Source organism: Cherax quadricarinatus, chromosome 1 (assembly GCF_038502225.1).
Source record: "Cherax quadricarinatus isolate ZL_2023a chromosome 1, ASM3850222v1, whole genome shotgun sequence".
NCBI lineage: Eukaryota > Metazoa > Arthropoda > Malacostraca > Decapoda > Parastacidae > Cherax > Cherax quadricarinatus.
The window spans coordinates 89319090-89343562 of NC_091292.1; the positions used below are offsets into that span (position 1 = coordinate 89319090).

Consider the following 24473-nt stretch of genomic DNA (forward strand, 5'->3'; position numbering starts at 1 on the left):
CCGTAATGCTATAAATATAAGTGGCTTTGGCATGCTGCTCTTACCTGTATTTTTTGTACCTCTGTTTGTATGCTTAAATTACTAAATAAATAAATAAATAAGCAGTGGCAGACAACATGAAGCAACAGTGACAGACATGAAGAAGCAGTGACAGACAACATGAAGCAACAGTGACAGACATGAAGAAGCAGTGACAGACAACATGAAGCAACAGTGACAGACATGAAGAAGCAGTGACAGACAACATGAAGCAGCAGTGACAGACATGAAGAAGCAGTGACAGACAACATGAAGCAACAGTGACAGACATGAAGAAGCAGTGACAGACAACATGAAGCAACAGTGACAGACATGAAGAAGCAGTGACAGACAACATGAAGCAGCAGTGACAGACATGAAGAAGCAGTGACAGACAACATGAAGCAGCAGTGGCAGACATGAAGAAGCAGTGACAGACAACATGAAGCAGCAGTGGCAGACATGAAGAAGCAGTGACAGACAACATGAAGCAGCAGTGGCAGACATGAAGAAGCAGTGACAGACAACATGAAGCAGCAGTGGCAGACATGAAGAAGCAGTGACAGACAACATGAAGCAGCAGTGGCAGACATGAAGCAGCAGTGGCAGACATGAAGCAGCAGTGACAGTCAGACCGATAGCACTAACATCCCATATCATAAAAATCTTTGAAAGGGTTCTAAGATACAAAATCGCCACCCACTTAGATACCCATCAATTACACAACCCAGGGCAACATGGGTTTAGAACAGTCCTGCCTCTCCCAGCTTTTGGACCACTATGACAAGGTCCTGGATGCTATACAGGATAAACAAAATGCAGATGTAGTATACACAGAGTTTGCGAAAGCCTTTGACAAGTGCAACTACGGTGTAACAGCGCACAAGTTCGCGATAAAGGAATAACAGGAAAAGTTGGTAGATGGATCTATAACTTCCTAACAAATAGAACGCAAAGAGTAACAGCATACAGAGTTAAGTCTGAGGCAGCTACAGTGAAAAGCTCTGCTCCACAAAGCACAGTGCTCGCTCCCATCTTATTCCTCATCCTCAAATGTGGCAGAGATGTAAGCCACAGCACCGTGTCTTCCTTTGTGGATGACATTCGAATTGCCATGACAGTGACCTCCATCGAAGACACCGCAAGACTCCAGGCGGACATCAACCAAATCTTCAAATGGGCCACTCAAAATATGAAGTTCAATGAAGAGAAACTTCAACTACTCAGATATGGAAAACTTGAGGAAATTAAAACTATATTAGGGTATACGACAAATTCTAACCATACAACAGAGCAAAAGAGTAATGTGAAAATCTTGGGAGTGATAATGTCAGAGGATCTCACCTTCAAAGACCACAACAATGTATCTGCCACATCTGCTCGAAAAATGATACGATGGATAATGAGAACCTTCAAAACTAGGGACGCCAAGCCCATGGTGATTTTCTTCAAATCGCTTGTTATCTCTAGGCTGGAATATTGCTGTACACTAACTGCCCCCTTCAAGGCAGGAGGAACTGCTGACCTGGAGAGTGTACAAAGAACTTTCACGGCACACAGAAGTACGATAAGGCACCTAAATTACTAGGAACAAACAGTTGAAGTCCCTTGATTTGTATTCCCTGGAACGCGGGCGAGAGAGATACATAATATGCACTACGAAAATCCTAGAGGGATTAGTACCTAACTTGCACACGAAAATCACTCCCTATGAAAACAAAAGACTCGGCAGGAGATGCAACATTCCCCCAATGAAAAGCAGGGGCGCCACGAGTACAATGAGAGACAACACAGTAAGTGTCAGGGGCCCAGGACTGTTCAATTGCCTCCCAGCATACATAAGGGGGAATACCAATAGACCCCTGACTGTCTGCAAGAAGGCACTGCATAGGCACCTAAAGTCAGTACCTGACCAGGCAGGCTGTAGTTCGCACGTCAGTTTGCGTGCGGCCAGCAGTAACAGCCTGGTTGATCAGACCCTGATCCACCACAAGGCCTGGTGTCAGACCGGACCGCGGGGGCGTTGACCCCCGAAACCTTCTCCAGGTATTTAAGGAAACACGTATCACACACACACACAGGAGGCAGGAGCTATGACTCGACCCCTGCAACCACAATCAGGTGAACGCGCGCGCGCACACACACATTAAACTAGTATGACATTCTAGGAAATATTGCAGTTTTCTTAGATAAGAAATGAGTATTTTTTAACAATCCACCAAGACTGCAGTTTTCTAACACATTTTTTCCCCTTGGATGCGACCCACAACAGTCAGCTAACATATGTTATCAGTTTTCCTACTGGGTGGACAGGAACAGCAGGGGTCTTAAAAACAAAAATGTCTCATATGCTTCTCCATGCCAAGGAATCGAGCACAACGTTATGACGAGAGTCTAATGTTCTCCCCAGTGAACTACGGGGCACCTCCACACAACACACAGTGAGCTACGGGGCACCTCCACACAACACACAGTGAGCTACGGGGCACCTCCACACAACACACAGTGAGCTACGGGGCACCTCCACACAACACACAGTGAGCTACGGGGCACCTCCACACAACACACAGTGAGCTACGGGGCACCTCCACACAACACACAGTGAGCTACGGGGCACCTCCACACAACACACAGTGAGCTACGGGGCACCTCCACACAACACACAGTGAGCTACGGGGCACCTCCACACAACACACAGTGAGCTACGGGGCACCTCCACACAACACACAGTGAGCTACGGGGCACCTCCACACAACACACAGTGAGCTACGGGGCACCTCCACACAACACACAGTGAGCTACGGGGCACCTCCACACAACACACAGTGAGCTACGGGGCACCTCCACACAACACACAGTGAGCTACGGGGCACCTCCACACAACACACAGTGAGCTACGGGGCACCTCCACACAACACACAGTGAGCTACGGGGCACCTCCACACAACACACAGTGAGCTACGGGGCACCTCCACACAACACACAGTGAGCTACGGGGCACCTCCACACAACACACAGTGAGCTACGGGGCACCTCCACACAACACACAGTGAGCTACGGGGCACCTCCACACAACACACAGTGAGCTACGGGGCACCTCCACACAACACACAGTGAGCTACGGGGCACCTCCACACAACACACAGTGAGCTACGGGGCACCTCCACACAACACACAGTGAGCTACGGGGCACCTCCACACAACACACAGTGAGCTACGGGGCACCTCCACACAACACACAGTGAGCTACGGGGCACCTCCACACAACACACAGTGAGCTACTGGGCACCTCCACACAACACACAGTGAGCTACGGGGCACCTCCACACAACACACAGTGAGCTACGGGGCACCTCCACACAACACACAGTGAGCTACGGGGCACCTCCACACAACACACAGTGAGCTACGGGGCACCTCCACACAACACACAGTGAGCTACGGGGCACCTCCACACAACACACAGTGAGCTACGGGGCACCTCCACACAACACACAGTGAGCTACGGGGCACCTCCACACAACACACAGTGAGCTACTGGGCACCTCCACACAACACACAGTGAGCTACGGGGCACCTCCACACAACACACAGTGAGCTACGGGGCACCTCCACACAACACAGTGAGCTACGGGGCACCTCCACACAACACAGTGAGCTACGGGGCACCTACACACAACACAGTGAGCTACGGGGCACCTCCACACAACACAGTGAGCTACGGGGCACCTACACACAACACAGTGAGCTACGGGGCACCTCCACACAACACAGTGAGCTACGGGGCACCTACACACAACACAGTGAGCTACGGGGCACCTCCACACAACACAACCAATACAGGAGGGAGTGGGGGGGGAGGGGAACAAGGCAGAGTTAATGAAACTCAGAGCCTTCTTGTTGCTTATGACGTAATGACTTAAAAGCATTACTGCTGGTGATGCAAGTGATCGCCAGCAGCTTCACTGATCAAGGACTGCGCCGTAATTATCGGACGGAGGCCCGAGCCTCCGCAATTCCTCGAGCAGAATGACCCAGATGGGCTTATTATCATTTCGTGAGATACAATGAAGGAGCAATGATGCTGAAGACGTGTTAAACCGGGTGAGTTTCCCTGTCTCCTAATATCATATTTATTTGCCCCTACAATCTACCTTGTCCATAATTACTATCGCATTTGCTTTGTCTGCTTTCGTAAGGTGAAGTCTAGGATTTTTCCTAAGCTTTGCTTAGACTTCTGCAACACGAAGATTTGTTAAGTTATACCCAGAATTAAGGAAAGATCCTGGACTTAACCATACGAAAGCAGACAAAGCAAATGCGATAGTAATTATGGACAAGGTAGATTATAGGGGAAAAATAACATTAGAAAACAAGGGAAAGTTTTTCAAGAAGTAAATGCTGAAGTATGAAATTTTTAGACTGCTGATGGTGATCATAAAGTGATAAGGTTGATGACTGGGTCCTCATCAGTGGTTACGAGGTCAGAAGGTTATGATGGTGGCAATGATGAGCTCTTTGTAACCACCACCCACACAACTTTAATACTGCTGCTGCTGCTTTTACTGCTACCCTTATTGTTGCTGCTGCTAATGCTGTTGTTTCTGCTGCTAATGTTGTTCTTTCTGCTCATGATGCTGCTTCTCCTGTTGTTGCTGTTCTTGTTACTATTTCTGTTCTTCTTGCTGCTAATAATGGAGTTGATGCTTTTGTTGTTGCTTCTACCGCTCCTATTGCAGTGTTTGCTCCTGCGGTTGGTAACAATGGTTGTGGTAGTATTACTGTTGCTGACAGTGGTAATAATGCTGATGTTGCTGCTGCTGATAGAGGTCGCAGTGGTAGTAATATTAGTGCTATTATTGCTGGTGCTCCTCATGCCGATGGCAGTAATATTGTTAGTACTGCCGGAACACTGAAGAAGACTTTAAGAGAACACTGGATCACTACCATTGCCAGATCAACCAAGCTGTGATGCATGTGTGGGCGAAGTAACAGCTTAGTAGCACAGGCACTCAAGGAAACCTGGCTGCTGCTTCTTGTCGTTGCTAAAGTTGAGTTTTGTATTGTCAAAATTTTCAACCCAAAACCGCGCAATATTACCTTAAATATTTATACAAACTTCAGACTTCATTTAAACTTCCATACACATATATAAATATTCATCAGGAAAATATTAATGCATACTAGGACCTTCACTTAAGATGAACTAATCCAATAACTGTATGGGCAGAATTTTATATATAATGTTTCCTTCCATAGATAATACTAGTATTATTTAAAATGTTACCTGCTATTAAGTCTTGTGTGTGAATCACCTGGTAAACAAGTCTTCTCTCTAGTTGACATATCTCCTTCCTGCCTACCTGGAGGGTATTCCGGGGATCAACGCCCCTGCGGCCTGGTCCACGACCAGGCCTCCCGGTGGATCAGGGCCTGACCAACCAGGCTGTTACTGCTGGCCGCATGTAGTCCAACGTGCGAAGCACAGCCCGTCTGATCCGGCACCGACTTTAAGTATCTGTCCAACTCCCTCTTGAAGGCAGCCAGGGGCCTATTGGTAATTCCCTTTATGCATGGTGGGAGGCTGTTGAACAGTCTTGGGCCCCGGAAATGTAGCACAAAAACCTTAACAAACGTTACGAATTTGTTCATTTACTGGTGGTATTATTATTGTTGGTGGTATTAATGTTGTTTATGGTGGTATTAGTTATGCTTGGTGGTAATACTGTTAGTAATATTATTGTTGGTGTTGGTATTGTCAGGGGTGGTATTATTGTCGTTATTTTTGTTGTTGCTATTACAGTTCTTAGTGATATTAATGTTGTTGGTGGTATTATTGCTGTTTGCATTAAAGTTGGTTACGGTTAGTGGTGGTATTATTGCTATTGGTAGTAGAAGTATTAATATTGTTGGTTGTGGTGGTAGTATCACAACTTGTTGGTTGTGGTGGTAGTATCACTACTGTTATTGGTTGTGGTGGTAGTATCACTACTGTTGTTGGTTGTGGTGGTAGTATCACAACTGTTGTTGGTTGTGGTGGTAGTATCACAACTGTTGTTGGTTGTGGTGGTAGTATCACAACTGTTGTTGGTTGTGGTGGTAGTATCACTACTGTTATTGGTTGTGGTGGTAGTATCACAACTGTTGTTGGTTGTGGTGGTAGTATCACAACTGTTGTTGGTTGTGGTGGTAGTATCACTACTGTTATTGGTTGTGGTGGTAGTATCACTACTGTTATTGGTTGTGGTGGTAGTATCACTACTGTTATTGGTTGTGGTGGTAGTATCACAACTGTTGTTGGTTGTGGTAGTATCACAACTGTTGTTGGTTGTGGTGGTAGTATCACTACTGTTATTGGTTGTGGTGGTAGTATCACTACTGTTATTGGTTGTGGTGGTAGTATCACAACTGTTGTTGATTGTGGTGGTAGTATCACTACTGTTATTGGTTGTGGTGGTAGTATCGCAACTGTTGTTGGTTGTGGTGGTAGTATCACAACTGTTGTTGGTTGTGGTGGTAGTATCACTACTGTTGTTGGTTGTAGTGGTAGTATCACAACTGTTGTTGGTTGTGGTGGTAGTATCACAACTGTTGGTTGTGGTGGTAGTATCACTACTGTTGTTGGTTGTGGTGGTAGTATCACTACTGTTATTGGTTGTGGTGGTAGTATCACAACTGTTATTGGTTGTGGTGGTAGTATCACTACTGTTATTGGTTGTGGTGGTAGTATCACAACTGTTGTTGATTGTGGTGGTAGTATCACTACTGTTATTGGTTGTGGTGGTAGTATCGCAACTGTTGTTGGTTGTGGTGGTAGTATCACAACTGTTGTTGGTTGTGGTGGTAGTATCACTACTGTTGTTGGTTGTAGTGGTAGTATCACAACTGTTGTTGGTTGTGGTGGTAGTATCACTACTGTTGTTGGTTGTGGTGGTAGTATCACAACTGTTGTTGGTTGTAGTGGTAGTATCACAACTGTTGTTGGTTGTGGTGGTAGTATCACTACTGTTGTTGGTTGTAGTGGTAGTATCACAATTGTTGTTGGTTGTAGTGGTAGTATCACAACTGTTGTTGGTTGTAGTGGTAGCATCACAACTGTTAGTTGTGGTGGTAGTATCACAACTGTTGTTGGTTGTAGTGGTAGTATCACAACTGTTGTTGGTTGTAGTGGTATCACAACTGTTAGTTGTGGTGGTAGTATCACAACTGTTGTTGGTTGTAGTGGTAGTATCACAATTGTTGTTGGTTGTAGTGGTAGTATCACAACTGTTGTTGGTTGTAGTGGTAGTATCACAACTGTTAGTTGTGGTGGTAGTATCACAACTGTTGTTGGTTGTAGTGGTAGTATCACAACTGTTGTTGGTTGTGGTGGTAGTATCACAACTGTTGTTGGTTGTAGTGGTAGTATCACAACTGTTGTTGGTTGTAGTGGTAGTATCACAACTGTTGTTGGTTGTGGTGGTAGTATCACAACTGTTGTTGGTTGTAGTGGTAGTATCACAACTGTTGGTTGTGGTGGTAGTATCACAACTGTTGTTGGTTGTAGTGGTAGTATCACTACTGTTATTGGTTGTGGTGGTAGTATCACTACTGTTATTGGTTGTGGTGGTAGTATCACTACTGTTATTGGTTGTGGTGGTAGTATCACTACTGTTATTGGTTGTGGTGGTAGTATCACTACTGTTATTGGTTGTGGTGGTAGTATCACAACTGTTGTTGGTTGTGGTGGTAGTATCACAACTGTTATTGGTTGTGGTGGTAGTATCACTACTGTTGTTGGTTGTGGTGGTAGTAATACAACTGTTGTTGGTTGTAGTGGTAGTATCACTACTGTTGTTGGTTGTGGTGGTAATATCACAACTGTTGTTGGTTGTGGTGGTAGTATCACAACTGTTGTTGGTTGTGGTGGTAGTATCACTACTGTTGTTGGTTGTAGTGGTAGTATCACAACTGTTGTTGGTTGTGGTGGTAGTATCACTACTGTTGTTGGTTGTGGTGGTAGTATCACTACTGTTATTGGTTGTGGTGGTATCACAACTGTTGTTGGTTGTGGTGGTAGTATCACTACTGTTATTGGTTGTGGTGGTAGTATCACAACTGTTGTTGGTTGTGGTGGTAGTATCACAACTGTTGTTGGTTGTGGTGGTAGTATCACTACTGCTGTTGGTTGTGGTGGTAGTATCACAACTGTTGTTGGTTGTGGTGGTAGTAACACAACTGTTGTTGGTTGAGGTGGTAGTATCACTGCTGTTGTTGGTTGTGGTGGTAGTATCACAACTGTTGTTGGTTGTGGTGGTAGTAACACAACTGTTGTTGGTTGTGGTGGTAGTATCACTACTGTTGTTGGTTGTGGTGGTAGTAACAACTGTTGTTGGTTGTGGTGGTAGTATCACAACTGTTGTTGGTTGTGGTGGTAGTATCACTACTGTTGTTGGTTGTGGTGGTAGTATCACAAATGTTGTTGGTTGTGGTGGTAGTAACACAACTGTTGTTGGTTGTGGTGGTAGTATCACTACTGTTGTTGGTTGTGGTGGTAGTATCACTACTGTTGTTGGTTGTGGTGGTAGTATCACTACTATTGTTGGTTGTGGTGGTAGTATCACTACTGTTGTTGGTTGTGGTGGTAGTATCACTACTGTTATTGGTTGTGGTGGTAGTATCACTACTGTTGTTGGTTGTGGTGGTAGTATCACTACTGTTATTGGTTGTGGTGGTAGTATCACTACTGTTGTTGGTTGTGGTGGTAGTATCACTACTATTGTTGGTTGTGGTGGTAGTATCACTACTGTTGTTGGTTGTGGTGGTAGTATCACTACTATTGTTGGTTGTGGTGGTAGTATCACTACTGTTGTTGGTTGTGGTGGTAGTATCACTACTGTTATTGGTTGTGGTGGTAGTATCACTACTGTTGTTGGTTGTGGTGGTAGTATCACTACTGTTGTTGGTTGTGGTGGTAGTATCACTACTGTTGTTGGTTGTGGTGGTAGTATCACAACTGTTGTTGGTTGTGGTGGTAGTATCACTACTGTTGTTGGTTGTGGTGGTAGTATCACAACTGTTGTTGGTTGTGGTGGTAGTATCACAACTGTTGTTGGTTGTGGTGGTAGTATCACAACTGTTGTTGGTTGTAGTGGTAGTATCACTACTGTTGTTGGTTGTAGTGGTAGTATCACAACTGTTGTTGGTTGTGCTGATTGTACTATTTTATGTTGACAATAGTACTGTGGTATTGTTAGTGGTACTGTGGTATTATTGTTAGCAGTGGTACTGTGGTGGTATTATTATAGCAGTGGTACTGTGGTGGTATTGTTAGCAGTGGTGCTGTGGTGGTATTATTGTAGCAGTGATGCTGTTGTGGTATTACTATTAGCAGTGTTAATGTGGTATTATTTTTAGCAGTGGAACTGTAGTGATATTAGTGTTAGCAGTGGGACTGTGGTGGTATTATTTTAGCAGTAGTACTGTGGTGGCATTATTCTTATCAGTGGTACTGTGGTGGTATTATTGTTAGCGTTGGTACTGTGGTGGTATTACTGTAGCAGTGGTATTGTGGTGGTATTATTGTTAGCAGTGGTCCTGTGGTGGTTTTATTAGCAGTGGTGCTGTTGTGGTATTACTAGCAGTAGTGCTGTTGTGGCATATTAGCAGTGGTAATGTGGTATTATTGTTAGCAGTGGTACTGTAGTGGTATTACTGTTAGCAGTGGTACTGTTGTGGTATTGTTAGCAGTGGTGCTGTGGCATCTGTTAGCAGTGGTGATGTGGTATTATTATATTGGTACTGTAGTGGTATTGTTAGCAGTGGTACTGTGGTGGTATTGTTAGCAGTAGTACTGTGGCGGTATTATTGTAGCAGTGGTACTGTGGTAGTATTATTATTAGCAGCGGTACTGTTAGCAGTGGTGCTGTTGTGGAATTACTGTTAGCGGTGGTGTGGTATTATTGTTAGCAGTGGTACTGTAGTTTACCTGGAGTTTCGGGGGTCAACGCCCCCGCGGCCCGGTCTGTGACCAGGCCTCCTGGTGGATCAGCGCCTGATCAACCAGGCTGTTGCTGCTGGCTGCACGCAAACCAACGTACGAGCCACAGCCCGGTTGATCAGGAACTGACTTTAGGTGCTTGTCCAGTGCCAGCTTGAAGACTGCCAGGGGTCTGTTGGTAATCCCCCTTATGTGTGCTGGGAGGCAGTTGAACAGTCTCGGGCCCCTGACACTTATTGTATGGTCTCTTAACGTGCTAGTGACACCCCTGCTTTTCATTGGGGGGATGGTGCATCGTCTGCCAAGTCTTTTGCTTTCGTAGTGAGTGATTTTCGTGTGCAAGTTCGGTACTAGTCCCTCTAGGATTTTCCAGGTGTATATAATCATGTATCTCTCCCTCTTGCGTTCCAGGGAATACAGGTTTAGAAACCTCAAGCGCTCCCAATAATTGAGGTGTTTTATCTCCGTTATGCGCGCCGTGAAAGTGGTATTATTGTTAGCATTCGTGCTGTGGTGGTATTGTTAGCAGTGGTACTGTGGTATTACTGTAGCAGTGGTACTGTGGTGGTATTGTTAACAGTGGTGTTGTTGTGGTATTTCTGTCAGCACTGGTAATGTGGTATTATTGTAAGCAGTGATACTGTAGTTGTATTATTGTTAGCAGTGGTACTGTGGTGGAATTATTGTTAGCAGTGGTACTGTGGTGGTATTATTGTTAGCAGTGGTACTGCGGTGGTATTATTGTTAGCAGCGGTACTGTGGTGGTAATGTTAGCAGTGATACTGTGGTGGTATTGTTAGCAGTGGTACTGTGGTAGTATTATTGTTAGCAGTGGTCCTGTGCTGGTATTATTATTATCAGTGGTACTGTTGTGGTCTTGTTAGCAGTGGTGCTGTTGTGGTATTAATGTTGGCAGTGGTAATGTGGTATTATTGTTAGCAGTGGTACTGTAGCGGTATTACTGTTAGCACTGGTATTGTGGTGGTATTATTGTTTGCAGTGGTACTGTAGTGGTATTGTTAGCAGTGGTACTGTGGTGGTATTGTTAGCAGTGGTTCTGTGGCGGTATTATCGTAGCAGTGGTACTGTGGTAGTATTATTGTTAGCAGTGGTCCTGTGGTGGTATTATTATTAGCAGCGGTACTGTTGTGGTATTGTTAGCAGTGATGCTGTTGTGGAATTAATGTTAGCAGTGGTAATGTGGTATTATTGTTAGCAGTGGTACTGTAGTGGTATTACTGTTAGCAGTGGTACTGTTGTGGTATTAGCAGTGGTGCTGTGGCATCTGTTAGCAGTGGTAATGTGGTATTATTGTTAGCAGTGGTACTGTAGTGGTATTGCTAGCAGTGGTACTGTAGTGGTATTGTTAGCAGTGGTACTGTGGTGGTATTATTGTTAGCAGTAGTACTGTGGCGGTATTATTGTAGCAGTGGTACTGTGGTAGTATTATTGTTAGCAGTGGTCCTGTGGTGGTATTATTATTAGCAGTGGTACTGTTGTGGTATTGTTAGCAGTGGTGCTGTTGTGGAATTACTGTTAGCAGTGGTAATGTGGTATTATTGTTAGCAGTGGTACTGTAGTGGTATTATTGTTAGCATTCGTACTGTGGTGGTATTGTTAGCAGTGGTATTACTGTAGCAGTGGTGGTATTGTTAACAGTGGTGTTGTTGTGGTATTACTGTCAGCACTGGTAATGTGGTATTATTGTAAGCAGTGATACTGTAGTTGTATTATTGTTAGCAGTGGTACTGTGGTGGAATTATTGTTAGCAGTGGTACTGTGGTGGTATTATTGTTAGCAGTGGTACTGCGGTGGTATTATTGTTAGCAGCGGTACTGTGGTGGTATTGTTAGCAGTGGTACTGTGGTGGTATTGTTACCAGTGGTACTGTGGTGGTATTATTGTTAGCAGTGGTACTGCGGTGGTATTATTGTTAGCAGCGGTACTGTGGTGGTATTGTTAGCAGTGGTACTGTGGTGGTATTGTTAGCAGTGGTACTGTGGTAGTATTATTGTTAGCAGTGGTCCTGTGCTGGTATTATTATTAGCAGTGGTACTGTTGTGGTATTACTGTTAGCGTTGATACTTTGGTGGTATTACTGTAGCAGTGGTACTGTGGTGGTATTATTGTTAGCAGTGGTACTGTAGTGGTATTATTGTTAGCAGTGACACTTTGGTGGTATTACTGTAGCAGTGGTATTGTTAACAGTGGTGCTGTTGTGGTATTACTGTCAGCACTAGTAATGTGGTATTATTGTAAGCAGTGGTACTGTTGTTGTATTATTGTTAGCAGTGGTACTGTGGTGGCATTATTGTTAGCAGTGGTACTGTGGTGGTATTATTGTTAGCAGTGGTACTGTAGTGGTATTATTGTTAGCAGTGGTACTGTGGTGGTATTATTGTTAGCAGTGGTACTGTAGTGGCATTGTTAGCAGTAGTACTGTGGTGGTATTATTGTTAGCAGTGGTACTGTGGTGGTATTATTGTAGCAGTGGTACTGTGGTAGTAATATTGTTAGCAGTGGTCCTGTGGTGGTATTATTATTAGCAGCGGTACTGTTGTGGTCTTGTTAGCAGTGGTGCTGTTGTGGTATTAATGTTGGCAGTGGTAATGTGGTATTATTGTTAGAAGTGGTACTGTAGTGGTATTACTGTTAGCTGGTACTGTGGTGGTATTGTTAGCAGCGGTACTGTGGTGGTATTATTGTTATCAGTGGTACTATGGTGGTATTATTGCAGCAGTGATAAAGTGGTGGTACTGTTAACAGTGGTAGTGGTGATGGTATTATTGTTAGTAGCAGTACTGTGGTGGTATTATTGTTAGCAGTGGCACTGTGGTGGTATTAATGTTAGCAGCGGTATTGATAGCATTATTGTAAGTAGTGGTACTACAGCAAGCAGTGGTAATGGTGGTTTTATTGCTAGCAGTGGTACTGTGGTGGTATTATTGTTAGTGGTACTGTGGTATTATTAGTAGCAGTGGTACTATGCAAGCAGTGGTAGCGGTTGTATTATTGTTAGCAGTGGTACTGTGGTGGTATTAGTGTTGGCAGTGGTATTATCAGCAGTGATATTGTGGTGCTGGTATTGTTAGCAGCGATAATGTGGTGGAATTGTTGGCAGTGATACTGTGGTTGTATTACTGTTGGCAGTGGTATTATTAGCAGTGATATTGTGATGATGGTATTGTTAGCAGTGATACTGTGGTGGAGTTATTATCAGCTGTTTTGTGGTGGTATTATTGTTGGAAGTTGTGTTGTGGTGGTATTATTGTTGCCAGTTGTACTGTGGTGGTATTATTGTTGACAGCTGTATTGTGTTGGAATTATTGTTGGCAGTTGCACTGTGATGGTATTATTGTTGGCAGCTGTGGTGGAATTATTGTTGGCAGTGATACTGTGGTGGTATTACTGTTGGCAGTGATACTGTGATGGTATTATTGTTGGCAGTGGTATTGGGTTGGTATTATAGCCGGCAGTGGTACTGTCCTGGTATTATTGTTGACTGTGATACTGTCGAGGTGGTATTGTTAGCAGTGGTGCTGTGGTGGTATTATTGTTAGGAGTGATATTATTATTAGCAGTGGTATTACTGTTAGCAGCGATACTGTGGTGGTATTGTTAGCAGTGGTACTGTGGTGGTGGTATTGTTAGCAGTGGTACTGTGGTGGTGGTATTGTTAGCAGTGGTACTGTGGTGGTGGTATTGTTAGCAGTGGTACTGTGGTGGTGGTATTGTTAGCAGTGGTACTGTGGTGATATTATTAGCAGTGTTATTGTTAGCAGTGGAATTGTGGTGGTGGTGGTAGTGCAGCTAGTGTAGGGTGTGGCAATATACAAGAACGAGTTCTCTCCCTCTATATATATATATATATATATATATATATATATATATATATATATATATATATATATATATATATATATATATAATATTCTCCAAGACTGCAAGGCTTCATTTATCAGGTAATAAAAACAATTTGATCTTTTTCTCCTTTATTAGGTAAAATAATACGCACCTGGCTTTTCATACTATATATGAATATATATATTTAGGCATGTGAAACAGCCTAATTCTAAAAAAAATATAAGTAAAAAATAAAACCCCAGCTACAACCTAATGGTGGTACAGAAAGAGGTTGTCTGTAAGGTAGAGTACAAAAGCTTGACGCTACAAAACGCTAGGGAGCTACTGGTGGGAACGGGAGCGTCTTAAGGCGCTACACACTACATCCTGATTCACAAACATTCGTACTATATCGTTCAGCTGCCTCAACTGGGGAAGAGTAGCATTTCAACTTGTATTAAAGTCCGCTTATTTTTGCAACAAATTTGTTACTGCTATTAACTGTGTTCGATTACCCGAAAGAGTAGGCCGTGGCCCCAGTTAGAAGCTGAGTTCGTATAAGGTAAGAATGAGTGAGTATCAGGGTGGTGGTCGGGTGATGGCGGCAGCTTAACCAGCCCGGCCGGCCTAACTTACCTAAATGTTACGTCCATCTGTCAGGAGGTATTGCAATATTATTGTACACGTGTAAAACATGACAGGTATAAAAAATACAAACGTATATGACCAGGGAGGCTCAAAAACTGTTTATTAAGCGGGTACTAGATGGTTGAGGAACAGGTGTGACCATAACCTGAGACTGTGCTGCTGCATGCAGGCACAAATATATAACCTCTCCATTCATCGCTACTTGCTCGTACGATTCTCACACACAACCCTCAAGTATATTTAAAATAATGGCAGCAAAATATTTTCTCTGGATAATTAGCATTACACTGGCTAACATGAAACAATATGGATAAGACTAAAATGTCACAATACCGTGCTTACACTAATTCACAACCAGCCCACAAATCAAAAACAGAACTTGATAATGATTGCCCAGGACGGACCGAAATGTAGTCGAGTTCCTTTTGTAATTTGTGGGTTAGTTGTGACTGTGGATAACCAGATAAAGGTCACCGTATACCGCACAGGTCACCACCATACTGTCAATAAATCAGTGGTTACTTCCACTTTACTGTTCAAGAATACTTTACTACGCAGGCTGAGTCACGCACACTAAACTTATTTTATTGATAATGTAGCCAATTACATCCTACACCCACAATATCATCAACTTTATTTTCGTAGTAGGCGCTTTTAATACCATTTCGTTATAAATGGCCAAAAATATTAAATAATATTCCTTAAACAACGAATAGCATTAAATCAATGTAAATGTAGTACCGTACATTATATAGTATCAATATTCCATACATTCTGCAGTAAACAGCTCAAATTAAGCTTACAAAATTATTCACTCAAGATAGGTAGTAATATGTACAAAAAACCTTAATTCCCAACTTAAAATAAAAAAAAGTCTTATTTTATTCAAAAACTAAACTATAAATAAAGTTTGTATAGCGAGGTGTAAGTTTTGGCTGTGGTGACGTCACCATGGCAACGAAACTCTGGAATAAATGCGCACATAAAAAAAATATTTATCTCACATGAATATTAGAAACAAACAATGAACTATCTAGCTTTTGTGTCTAGTGAAGACATCTCTGGGGATGGCAATCTATTGTAATAATCCTGTGAGGTGGATCTCAGATACCTTTTACCACCAAACAAGTTTGAACTTAATAAATATAGGTACAACCCATTCTTTATTTACTCTTAAGAGGAAAATGGGCTGATGAACATTTATGAAATAAAACTTTTTGTGCTAAAAAAGAGAGCTTGACAAATATATTAAAATAAAAAGTAAAATAGAGAGATCTAAATATAATACTTGTTGTATCATAGAAGGTTGTAGCTGCATATGTAACAACAAAGTTGACAACTTGATTTTTGCCTGTTGACACTACTGACTCGTACACACACACGGGTGAACACAAGCTGGAGTATTTGTGATTGATGCTCTCTAGTGAGAGGTGAGGTGGAGTGTTAGTGCTGGAGACAGCCTTACACCTTGAGGGAGAGGCGGAGTGTTAGTGCTGGAGACAGCCTTACACCTTGAGGGAGAGGCAGAGTGTTAGTGCTGGAGACAGCCTTACACCTTGAGGGAGAGGTGGAGTGTTAGTGCTGGAGACAGCCTTACACCTTGAGGGAGAGGCGGAGTGTTAGTGCTGGAGACAGCCTTACACCTTGAGGGAGAGGCGGAGTGTTAGTGCTGGAGACAGCCTTACACCTTGAGGGAGAGGCGGAGTGTTAGTGCTGGAGACAGCCTTACACCTTGAGGGAGAGGCGGAGTGTTAGTGCTGGAGACAGCCTTACACCTTGAGGGAAAGGCGGAGTGTTAGTGCTGGAGACAGCCTTACACCTTGAGGGAGAGGCGGAGTGTTAGTGCTGGAGACAGCCTTACACCTTGAGGGAAAGGCGGAGTGTTAGTGCTGGAGACAGCCTTACACCTTGAGGGAGAGGTGGAGTGTTAGTGCTGGAGACAGCCTTACACCTTGAGGGAGAGGCGGAGTGTTAGTGCTGGAGACAGCCTTACACCTTGAGGGAGAGGCAGAGTGTTAGTGCTGGAGACAGCCTTACACCTTGAGGGAGAGGCAGAGTGTTAGTGCTGGAGACAGCCTTACACCTTGAGGGAGAGGCAGAGTGTTAGTGCTGGAGACATCCTTACACCTTGAGGGAGAGGCAGAGTGTTAGTGCTGGAGACAGCCTTACACCTTGAGGGAGAGGCAGAGTGTTAGTGCTGGAGACAGCCTACACCTTGAAGGAGAGGTGGAGTGTTACTGCTGGAGACAGCCTTACACGTGAAGCCAGCAATAGCAGCCTGGTTGATCAGGCCCTGATCCACCATGAGGCCTGGTTACAGACCGGGCCGCGGGGGCATTGACCCCCGGAACTCTCTCCAGGTAAACACCTTGAGGGACAGGTGGAGTGCTAATGCTGGAGACAGACTACACCTTGAGGGACAGGTGGAGTGTTAGTGAGGGAGACAGCCTTACACCTTGAGGGAGAGGTGGAGTACTAATGCTGGAGACAGCCTACACAATGAAGGAGAGGTGGAGTGCTAGTGCCTACACTTTGAGGGAGAGGTGAAGTGCTAGTGCCTACACCCTGAGGGTGAGGTGGAGTGCTAGTGCCTACATCTTGAAGGTGGAGTGCTAGTGCCTACACCTTGAACATAAGAAAGAACACTGCAGCAGGCCTACTGGCCCATGCGAGGCAGGTCCAAGTCGCCTACTGGCTTATGCCAGTGACCCAACCTAATCAGGTCAGGTCACATCCACTTAAGGAAGGAGCACGGCATCAGACCTACTAGCACTTAGTCAGGTCCAACTCTCACCCACCCACACCCACTGATGTATTTATTTAACTACACAACGTTCTAGTTTCTATGACGGTACTCGGGAGTTTGTTCCACTCATCCACAACTCTATTACCAAACCAGTGCTTTCCTATATCCTTCCTGAATCTGATTTTTTCAAACTTGAAACCATTGCTGCGAGTCCTGTCTTAGCTAGATATTTGTAGCACGCTATTTACATCACCTTTATTTATTCCTATTTTCCATTTATACACCTCAATCATATCCCCCCTAATTCTACGCCTTTCTAGAGAGTGCAGATTCAGGGCCCTCAGTCTATCCTCATACGAAAGATTTCTGATACACGGGATCAACTTTGTCATCCTTCTCTGTATGTTTTCCAGTGCATTTATACCCATTCTGTAATACGGTAAACAGAACAGTGCAGCATAATCTAAATGAGGTCTAACCAAGGATATACAGAGTTGAAGAACTACCTGAGGACTTCTATTATTTATACTTCTTGATATGAAGCCAAGGATTTTGCTCGCTTTATTGCGAACACTTATACCGCTGTCTTTGTTTCAGGTTACTGCTAACCAGAACTCCTAAATCCTTTTCGCAATCAGAAATATAAGATCTACACTGTTTAGTTTATATGTGGCATGATTATTTTCCTGTCCAACATTTAGAACTTTGCATTTGTGTGTATTAAACTGCATTTGCCACTTCTTCGACTACTGCAGCAGTCTATTCAAATCTTCCTGAAGTGCTCTAATGTCCTCATTAGAATGAATTGGACAGCCTACTTTGGTGTCATCAGCAAATTTGCTTATGTCGCTATTTATTCCCTCATCTATGTCGTTTACGTAAATTGTGAACAAGGGGCCCAACACTGACCCCTGTGGAACACCGCTTGTGATGTGCCCCCACTCTGATTTCTCCCCATTTATGCAAACTCTCTGCTGCTTATTTGTCAACTATGCCTCTACCCAGGAAAAAAAATTCTCTTATTCCGAGCCTTAATTTTCCTCAATAGCCTCTGATATGGAACTCTATTGAAAGCCTTACTGAAGTCCATATACACAATATCATATTCAATACCATGATCTACCTCCTCAAATACCTTAGTGAAAAAAGTTAATAAATTTGTAAGACAGGAACGCCTCTTTATAAAACCGTATTGAGATTCATTAATCAATTTATGCCTTTCAAGATGGCTACGAATTGCCTCGGCAATTACTGATTCTATAAATTTTCCCACTAAGGAGGTAAGGCTTATAGTAGGTTTATAGTTCGAAGCTAAGGACTTGTCTCCTGCTTTGTAAATAGGTATTACATTTGGCATTTTCCACGTGTCTGGCACTATGCCAGTTTGTAGTGATATGTTGAAAAGAGGGTGAGGTGAGGTGGAGTGCTAGTGCCTACACCTTGAGGGTGAGGTGAGGTGGAGTGCTAGTGCCTACACCTTGAGGGTGAAGTGAGGTGGAGTGCTAGTTCCTACACCTTGAGGGTGAGGTGGAGTGTTAGTGCCTACATCTTGAGGGTGAGGTGGTGTTAGTGCCTACACCTTGAGGGTGAGGTGAGGTGGAGTGCTAGTGCCTACACCTTGAGGGTGAGGTGAGGTGGATTGCTAGTTCCTACACCTTGAGGGTGAGGTGAGGTGGAGTGCTAGTGCCTACATATTGAGGGTGAGGTGAGGTGGAGTGTTAGTGCCTACATCTTGAGGGTGAGGTGAGGTGGTGTTAGTGCCTACGCCTTGAGGGTGAGGTGAGGTGGAGTGCTAGTGCCTACACCTTGAGGGTGAGGTGAGGTGGAGTGCTAGTGCCTACACCTTGAGGGTGAGGTGAAGTAGAGTGCTAGTGCTTACACCTTGAGGGTGAGGTGAGGTGGAGTGCTAGTGCCTACACCTTGATGGTGAGGTGAGGCGGAGTGCTAGTGCCTACACCTTGAGGGAGAGGTGGAGTGCTAGTGCCAAAACCTTGAAAGAGAGGTGGAGTGCTAGTGCCAAAACCTTGAAAGAGAGGTGGAGTGCTAGTGCCTACACCTTGAGAGGTGGAACCAGACCGAGATATCAGCTATTGATTCCTAGACTCCCGAGGGCCTTCGCCTCCACCTCAGTAATTACACCTTCCTTTATAACCACATCATCAACTTGGTAGGTAGTGTGGAAGACAATATATGTCCACTGTTACAGCAATACTGACTCACCTGTGTAACCCTGGTACTGACCCACCTGTGTAACCAGTGGTGTTGACCCACCTGTATAACCCTGGTACTGACCCATCTGTGTAACCCTGGTACTGACCCATCTGTGTAACCCTGGTACTGACCCACCTGTGTAACCAGTGGTGTTGACCCACCTGTGTAACCCTGGTACTGACCCACCTGTGTAACCAGTGGTGTTGACCCACCTGTGTAACAAGTGGTGTTGACCCACCTGTGTAACCCTGGTACTGACCCACCTGTGTAACCAGTGGTATTGACCCACCTGTGTAACTCTGGTACTGCTACCAATGGTGCTGACACACCTGTATAACCCTGGTACTGCTGTCTCCCCACCCTCTCTCTCTCTTTCTCTCTCACGCACACATACATACACGCACATATATACATACATATACATACATACACACACACACACACACACAGGCCAGGAGCTGTGAATCGACCCTTGCACAGACACACAACGACGATATACTACTACATGTTACTATAATCTGGCATCGAACAACAACCTACCATTATTCTTGCTTCAGCAGCTCAAGAAACAGACATGAACGTAAGAGTACTGTATTCCCTAATACATCAACCTCCATGTGTACCAAGTCATACTTCAGTACGTCTTTCTCCATGCATACTGAATGTATAACAGTACACATGCTACACAACGTACAGTAAAATTCCGGCGCATTACTATGTTAAAAACATAGTGAACGTGGCTAGGTAACTTTGAAATGTGAGCGGCATTCACCATGGTGGTGCAGGTGCGAGGAGCAGGCGGTGTGCTGCCACTGAACCATTACCTCATTATTTTCATGGAGAAACACTAAACCCTTACGGGTCATATAGCGCCTGGAGAATGGGAGACAATCACGTTTAGTTTAAGGAAAAAGCGGATAACGCTAGTTACTTGGATCAAGAGTTATTCTCTGGGGTTTCCGAGGGAGGGAGGGATCAAGATGTGCCATAGAAGGCAGTGACACTATACAGAGGCTTGACGAAGGCTTCAGAACCTCAGCGTCAACACAACCTCAACGTCACTTCTACATTCACGTCAACATTACTCCAACCACAATCTCCAACACAGCCGCCTCCTCCACCGCCATCACCACACTTCACCTCCCACAGGACGTCCATCAATGCACTCAACACGATAAAAACATAAAATACAATATAAAAGGAACATATGGACCCACAGCGTGAAGTGTTACTACAGAAAATATCGTACTTGAACGATCCTGTCGCTACCAGTTACACTAAGCCTTCACACATCCCGTATTTAAACACCAATTTCGTTCACTATAAACCGTATCTCTTTTTTAAATAAGCAAGAGACTGTAGAAATTTTACCATAACTCAAAAAAAGCACTGATCCTTCACCACACATTAAAAATTATTCAAAATCGCCATCACAAAAAAAAACTACATTAATCTCCAAAATTAAAATATGCTGCTAAGGAGATCGAAAACAATATCTAAAACCATGTTAAATAATAAACATAAATCAGATATTGAACTACTGGCTAAAATGACCCTCTACACCTAACTAGAACCAATATAAACTTGACTAAGTATAAAATCGTATACAAGTGATACCGGCGCCGGCCACGGGGACCAGCGGAAGAGATCTAGGTCAGCTACGACCACTGTCGAAGCATCATTAACTTTACGTCTAGGAACTTCTATGTGTGTGTATATATATATAAACTATAATTTATACATGAGGCTAATGACATACTGAGATATACAATGCTTTGATACTGACGTCACTCACAACCCTCTAACTGTGACCAGTTAAGAGGATGAGAACTTTTTAATGCCTTGTAGGGCCACTATCTCGACACCATAAACACAGCAGTAGCAAGTGAGAACATGTGGGGCAAGTACAGGCTGGGAGCGTCAAACCTGCCACTGCCGGTACTCATGTCGTATTTATAGTGCACCGGACACACCTTCATTATACTTGCCTCATTGCTAGTGTTGTTTATGGTGACAGACATGGTGCCTCCTGGTGACAACAGTAGCAAGCAGGACGACCCCTCCTGGCACCTAGTGACACGAGGGGAGGGGGGTAGGGATGAGGGTACGGTGGTACAGCATCACCAACCACTACTTCATCAGTGGACCATCTTATGATCATCCTGATGAACTCGCCATCCACCTATTGGCACGTGGAGCACAACTGCACAAGAATGTTTCTATAAACTAATTAATTTTATATAATAAATAGAGCGTACATAGCAAATTAAATTACTACTAACTCATACAAATACAATTTGTGACTTTGTACACTAAAATACAATGAATATGTGAAATCAGTGTTTTGTAGCAGCAATGTTGGGAAGCAAATTGAAAATATTAGCTTCTTATCTTATCTAAAAACAAAAACAAAATTTGTAAAACTATTGAATTGTGCTGAGATGCGTTTGCCAACAAAATTTTGTCTGTCACTTCTTATTAAGGATCAATGGCATGCTTTACACACCAGCAAATTATATTGACAATTGTGCAGTTACTCAAAGTACGATAAAAAAAATATATTGAGAGAGATAATTAAGTGCGAAAGAGAGCTTTTACAGTATTAGTTGTTACAGGACTAGTCAGTGTTGGTGTTGTGACTTATGGTTTAATAACACATGCTGTGGTTGTGGCTGCTGCTCTTGTTGTGAGGGTTGCTGCTGCTGTTGTGGGTGTTGTTGCTGTGGATGGTACTGCTGCTGCTGCTGCTGCTGCTGGCGCCTCTTCCTGTAGCCCCTGTGGGAGAGACTGATGTGGTTGGTGAGCGTGTTCTTGGTCTTATACACGCGGTTACACACGGGACAAGTAAACACGTGCTGCATGGCCGAGTGTATGTCGGCAAGATGAGTCCTTAACTTGTATTTGTCTCGCAGTATCTTGAAACATATGGGACACTGAGCGCCCACCCAGGAGCCTCCGGCGGCGACAGCAGCAGTCAGGCCACGGCCAGAGGTGCCTCCGCTCGTCACTAGGCCTCCCACGCCACTACCGCTACCGGCGCCACACGTCGTCACCGCCACAGGTGCCGCCGTCTGGGATGCTGGAAATGGTGGGACAAACGTCGACGGCACCGAGGCTGGAGGTGTTGACGACAAGGGGCCGCCTGCAACGACAATCAGGCATTTAGCAACCCTCACAGCAAGAGTAGGTGGAGAGGGCACAATTTGCTCCCTGGTGGCCGCCTTCTGCCGCTCACCACAGCACACGGAGCCACTCTACAGTAAATCCAACATTACCACTACCCACCCCTTACACTCACCTCTCTCAACTTATCACACATGAAACATTGTATTATTCACTTTTGTTTAAATGCTTTAACATTCCTTATTTTAGCATACCGATCACAAGACTGCCCTAATACACCTTCCGTTTTACGGAACTTACAACACCAACTGTTTCATCCTCAATGAAACCTTTAGAAATCTTAAGTACAAAACAGACACTCATCAGGTAACAAAATATATTATTCATTGAGGTAATTTCAGTACTATTTTGTATGAATAAGATTGTGTTGAGATAAGCAAGAGGTTCTCGTGTTACTCCTTAAACAACTGCTCAGCTACAAAATATTTCTACACAGCTGTGTGAGTCACAGTTCTAAGTGTACATCAGCTCTAAGACGTGTCATGTTCAAGACAGGGTCCCCACCAAGGGAGGCTACTCGTCCACAATTTCATTCATGACAAACTCTGACTGAGGGGCAGAGTTCTTGTGAGTGTGTTGCTGAGCTGCAGCAGCGGCCACCAGGTCAGCGTCGCTCTGCAGGAGTGATTCGAACCCCCCTGATACCTGCTGTACCGCCTGCCGCTGTTCCTCGCTCTCCTCCAAGGCTGAGGATGCCGCAGGGAGTTGGTGCTGGTGTACGGCTAGGGCCTCACGAGGCATGCCCTGGGCAGTGCCTGGCACGTCTCGTGCAGTGTGTCGAGCAGCTGCTTTGAGAGCGGCCAACTGATGGGCATTTGTCGGGCGGAGGACGGTGTAGGATGGGTATCGTCCTCTGCGTCCCCTGCTGCCCGTAGCTCCCCGGTGGTAGACACTGAGGTGGTTGTGGAGGGAGTTCTTGGTGCGGTAGACGTGGTAGCAGATGGGACAGATGTGAGCACCGCCCTGGGTGTGCTTGTCCTCAATATGGCGACGCAGGCTGGTCCATCGACTGAGGCCCTTGTTGCAAAGTGGGCATCGCTGCTGGCCGGCCGCCACAGTAGTGATCCCGGCCGCACCACCTGTAAGACAACCTCCATCAATATCGAGAGCGCCTCCCGTGTCACCGCTACCACCACACCGTCGCCACCATTACCCTCACTAAGGAAGCACAGCTACAACTAAAAGCTAGCAGTGACACAGGTCACTGGATCAGGCAAGAGTAGGAGGTAGAGGGAAGCTGAGAGCGCTAGTGTGGTGTGCCAGGAGGTTGGAGGTGGCCCCGCAGGTCAAGGTGGTCCTCAATGGGCTAACTCCACACTCCACAACACTCACACTTAAACTACCCACAGCCTTACATGTAACACAAGCTTATCACACCGTCTAGAATGACTAATTTTACTGACGTATATTATAAAATGTATTGTAGGAGCAAGGTGAATAATACATGAGTAAAAGGCATAGCCGTTTATTCTGGAAATGCTAATACACAGCCACTACAAGCAGGGAGAGGGCGTGGTCGCCATACTCCAAGTCTACGTCAAGCGTTGGGGCTGCGAAAACATTCCACTTCATACCTAATGTCTGGCCTCATAGAATAGTAATGCTTCCTAGGCAAATTTATCGTAACAAAAATAGTTCCATTCTGTATATAAAGCGTGTTTAAGCAACCACAATATCTCGGGTAATTCTTACAGCTATCTATCACAGCACTAGTTGTAGGACACATACAAAATTATCCTTTATTCTCAACCTAAAGCTATCTAAAGAAGCATAAGATACCGAGACACATCTTCCATATAAAACCTAGTCACATGTAGAAGGATCACAGGAGTGAAAGAAAGCGGG

General features: G+C 44.5%; 1 protein-coding gene across 6 annotated transcripts in view; it reads right to left on the minus strand.

Moving 5' to 3' along the window:
* LOC128689409 (protein abrupt) overlaps positions 1-24473 on the minus strand; it is a 503752-nt gene that overhangs the window by 225707 nt on the left and 253572 nt on the right. Inside the window, exon 6 of one of the 6 annotated variants that reach the window (XM_070083618.1) lies at positions 19684-22587. The exons of 4 other annotated variants lie outside the window; for them this stretch is intronic. In XM_070083618.1, coding sequence (XP_069939719.1) covers positions 22067-22587 — 521 coding nt within the window. In that variant the 3' untranslated portion in view covers positions 19684-22066. Of the gene's footprint in view, positions 1-19683; positions 22588-22620; positions 23708-24473 lie in introns of those variants that run through there. One more of the 6 variants, XM_070083583.1, reaches the window with a different exon arrangement.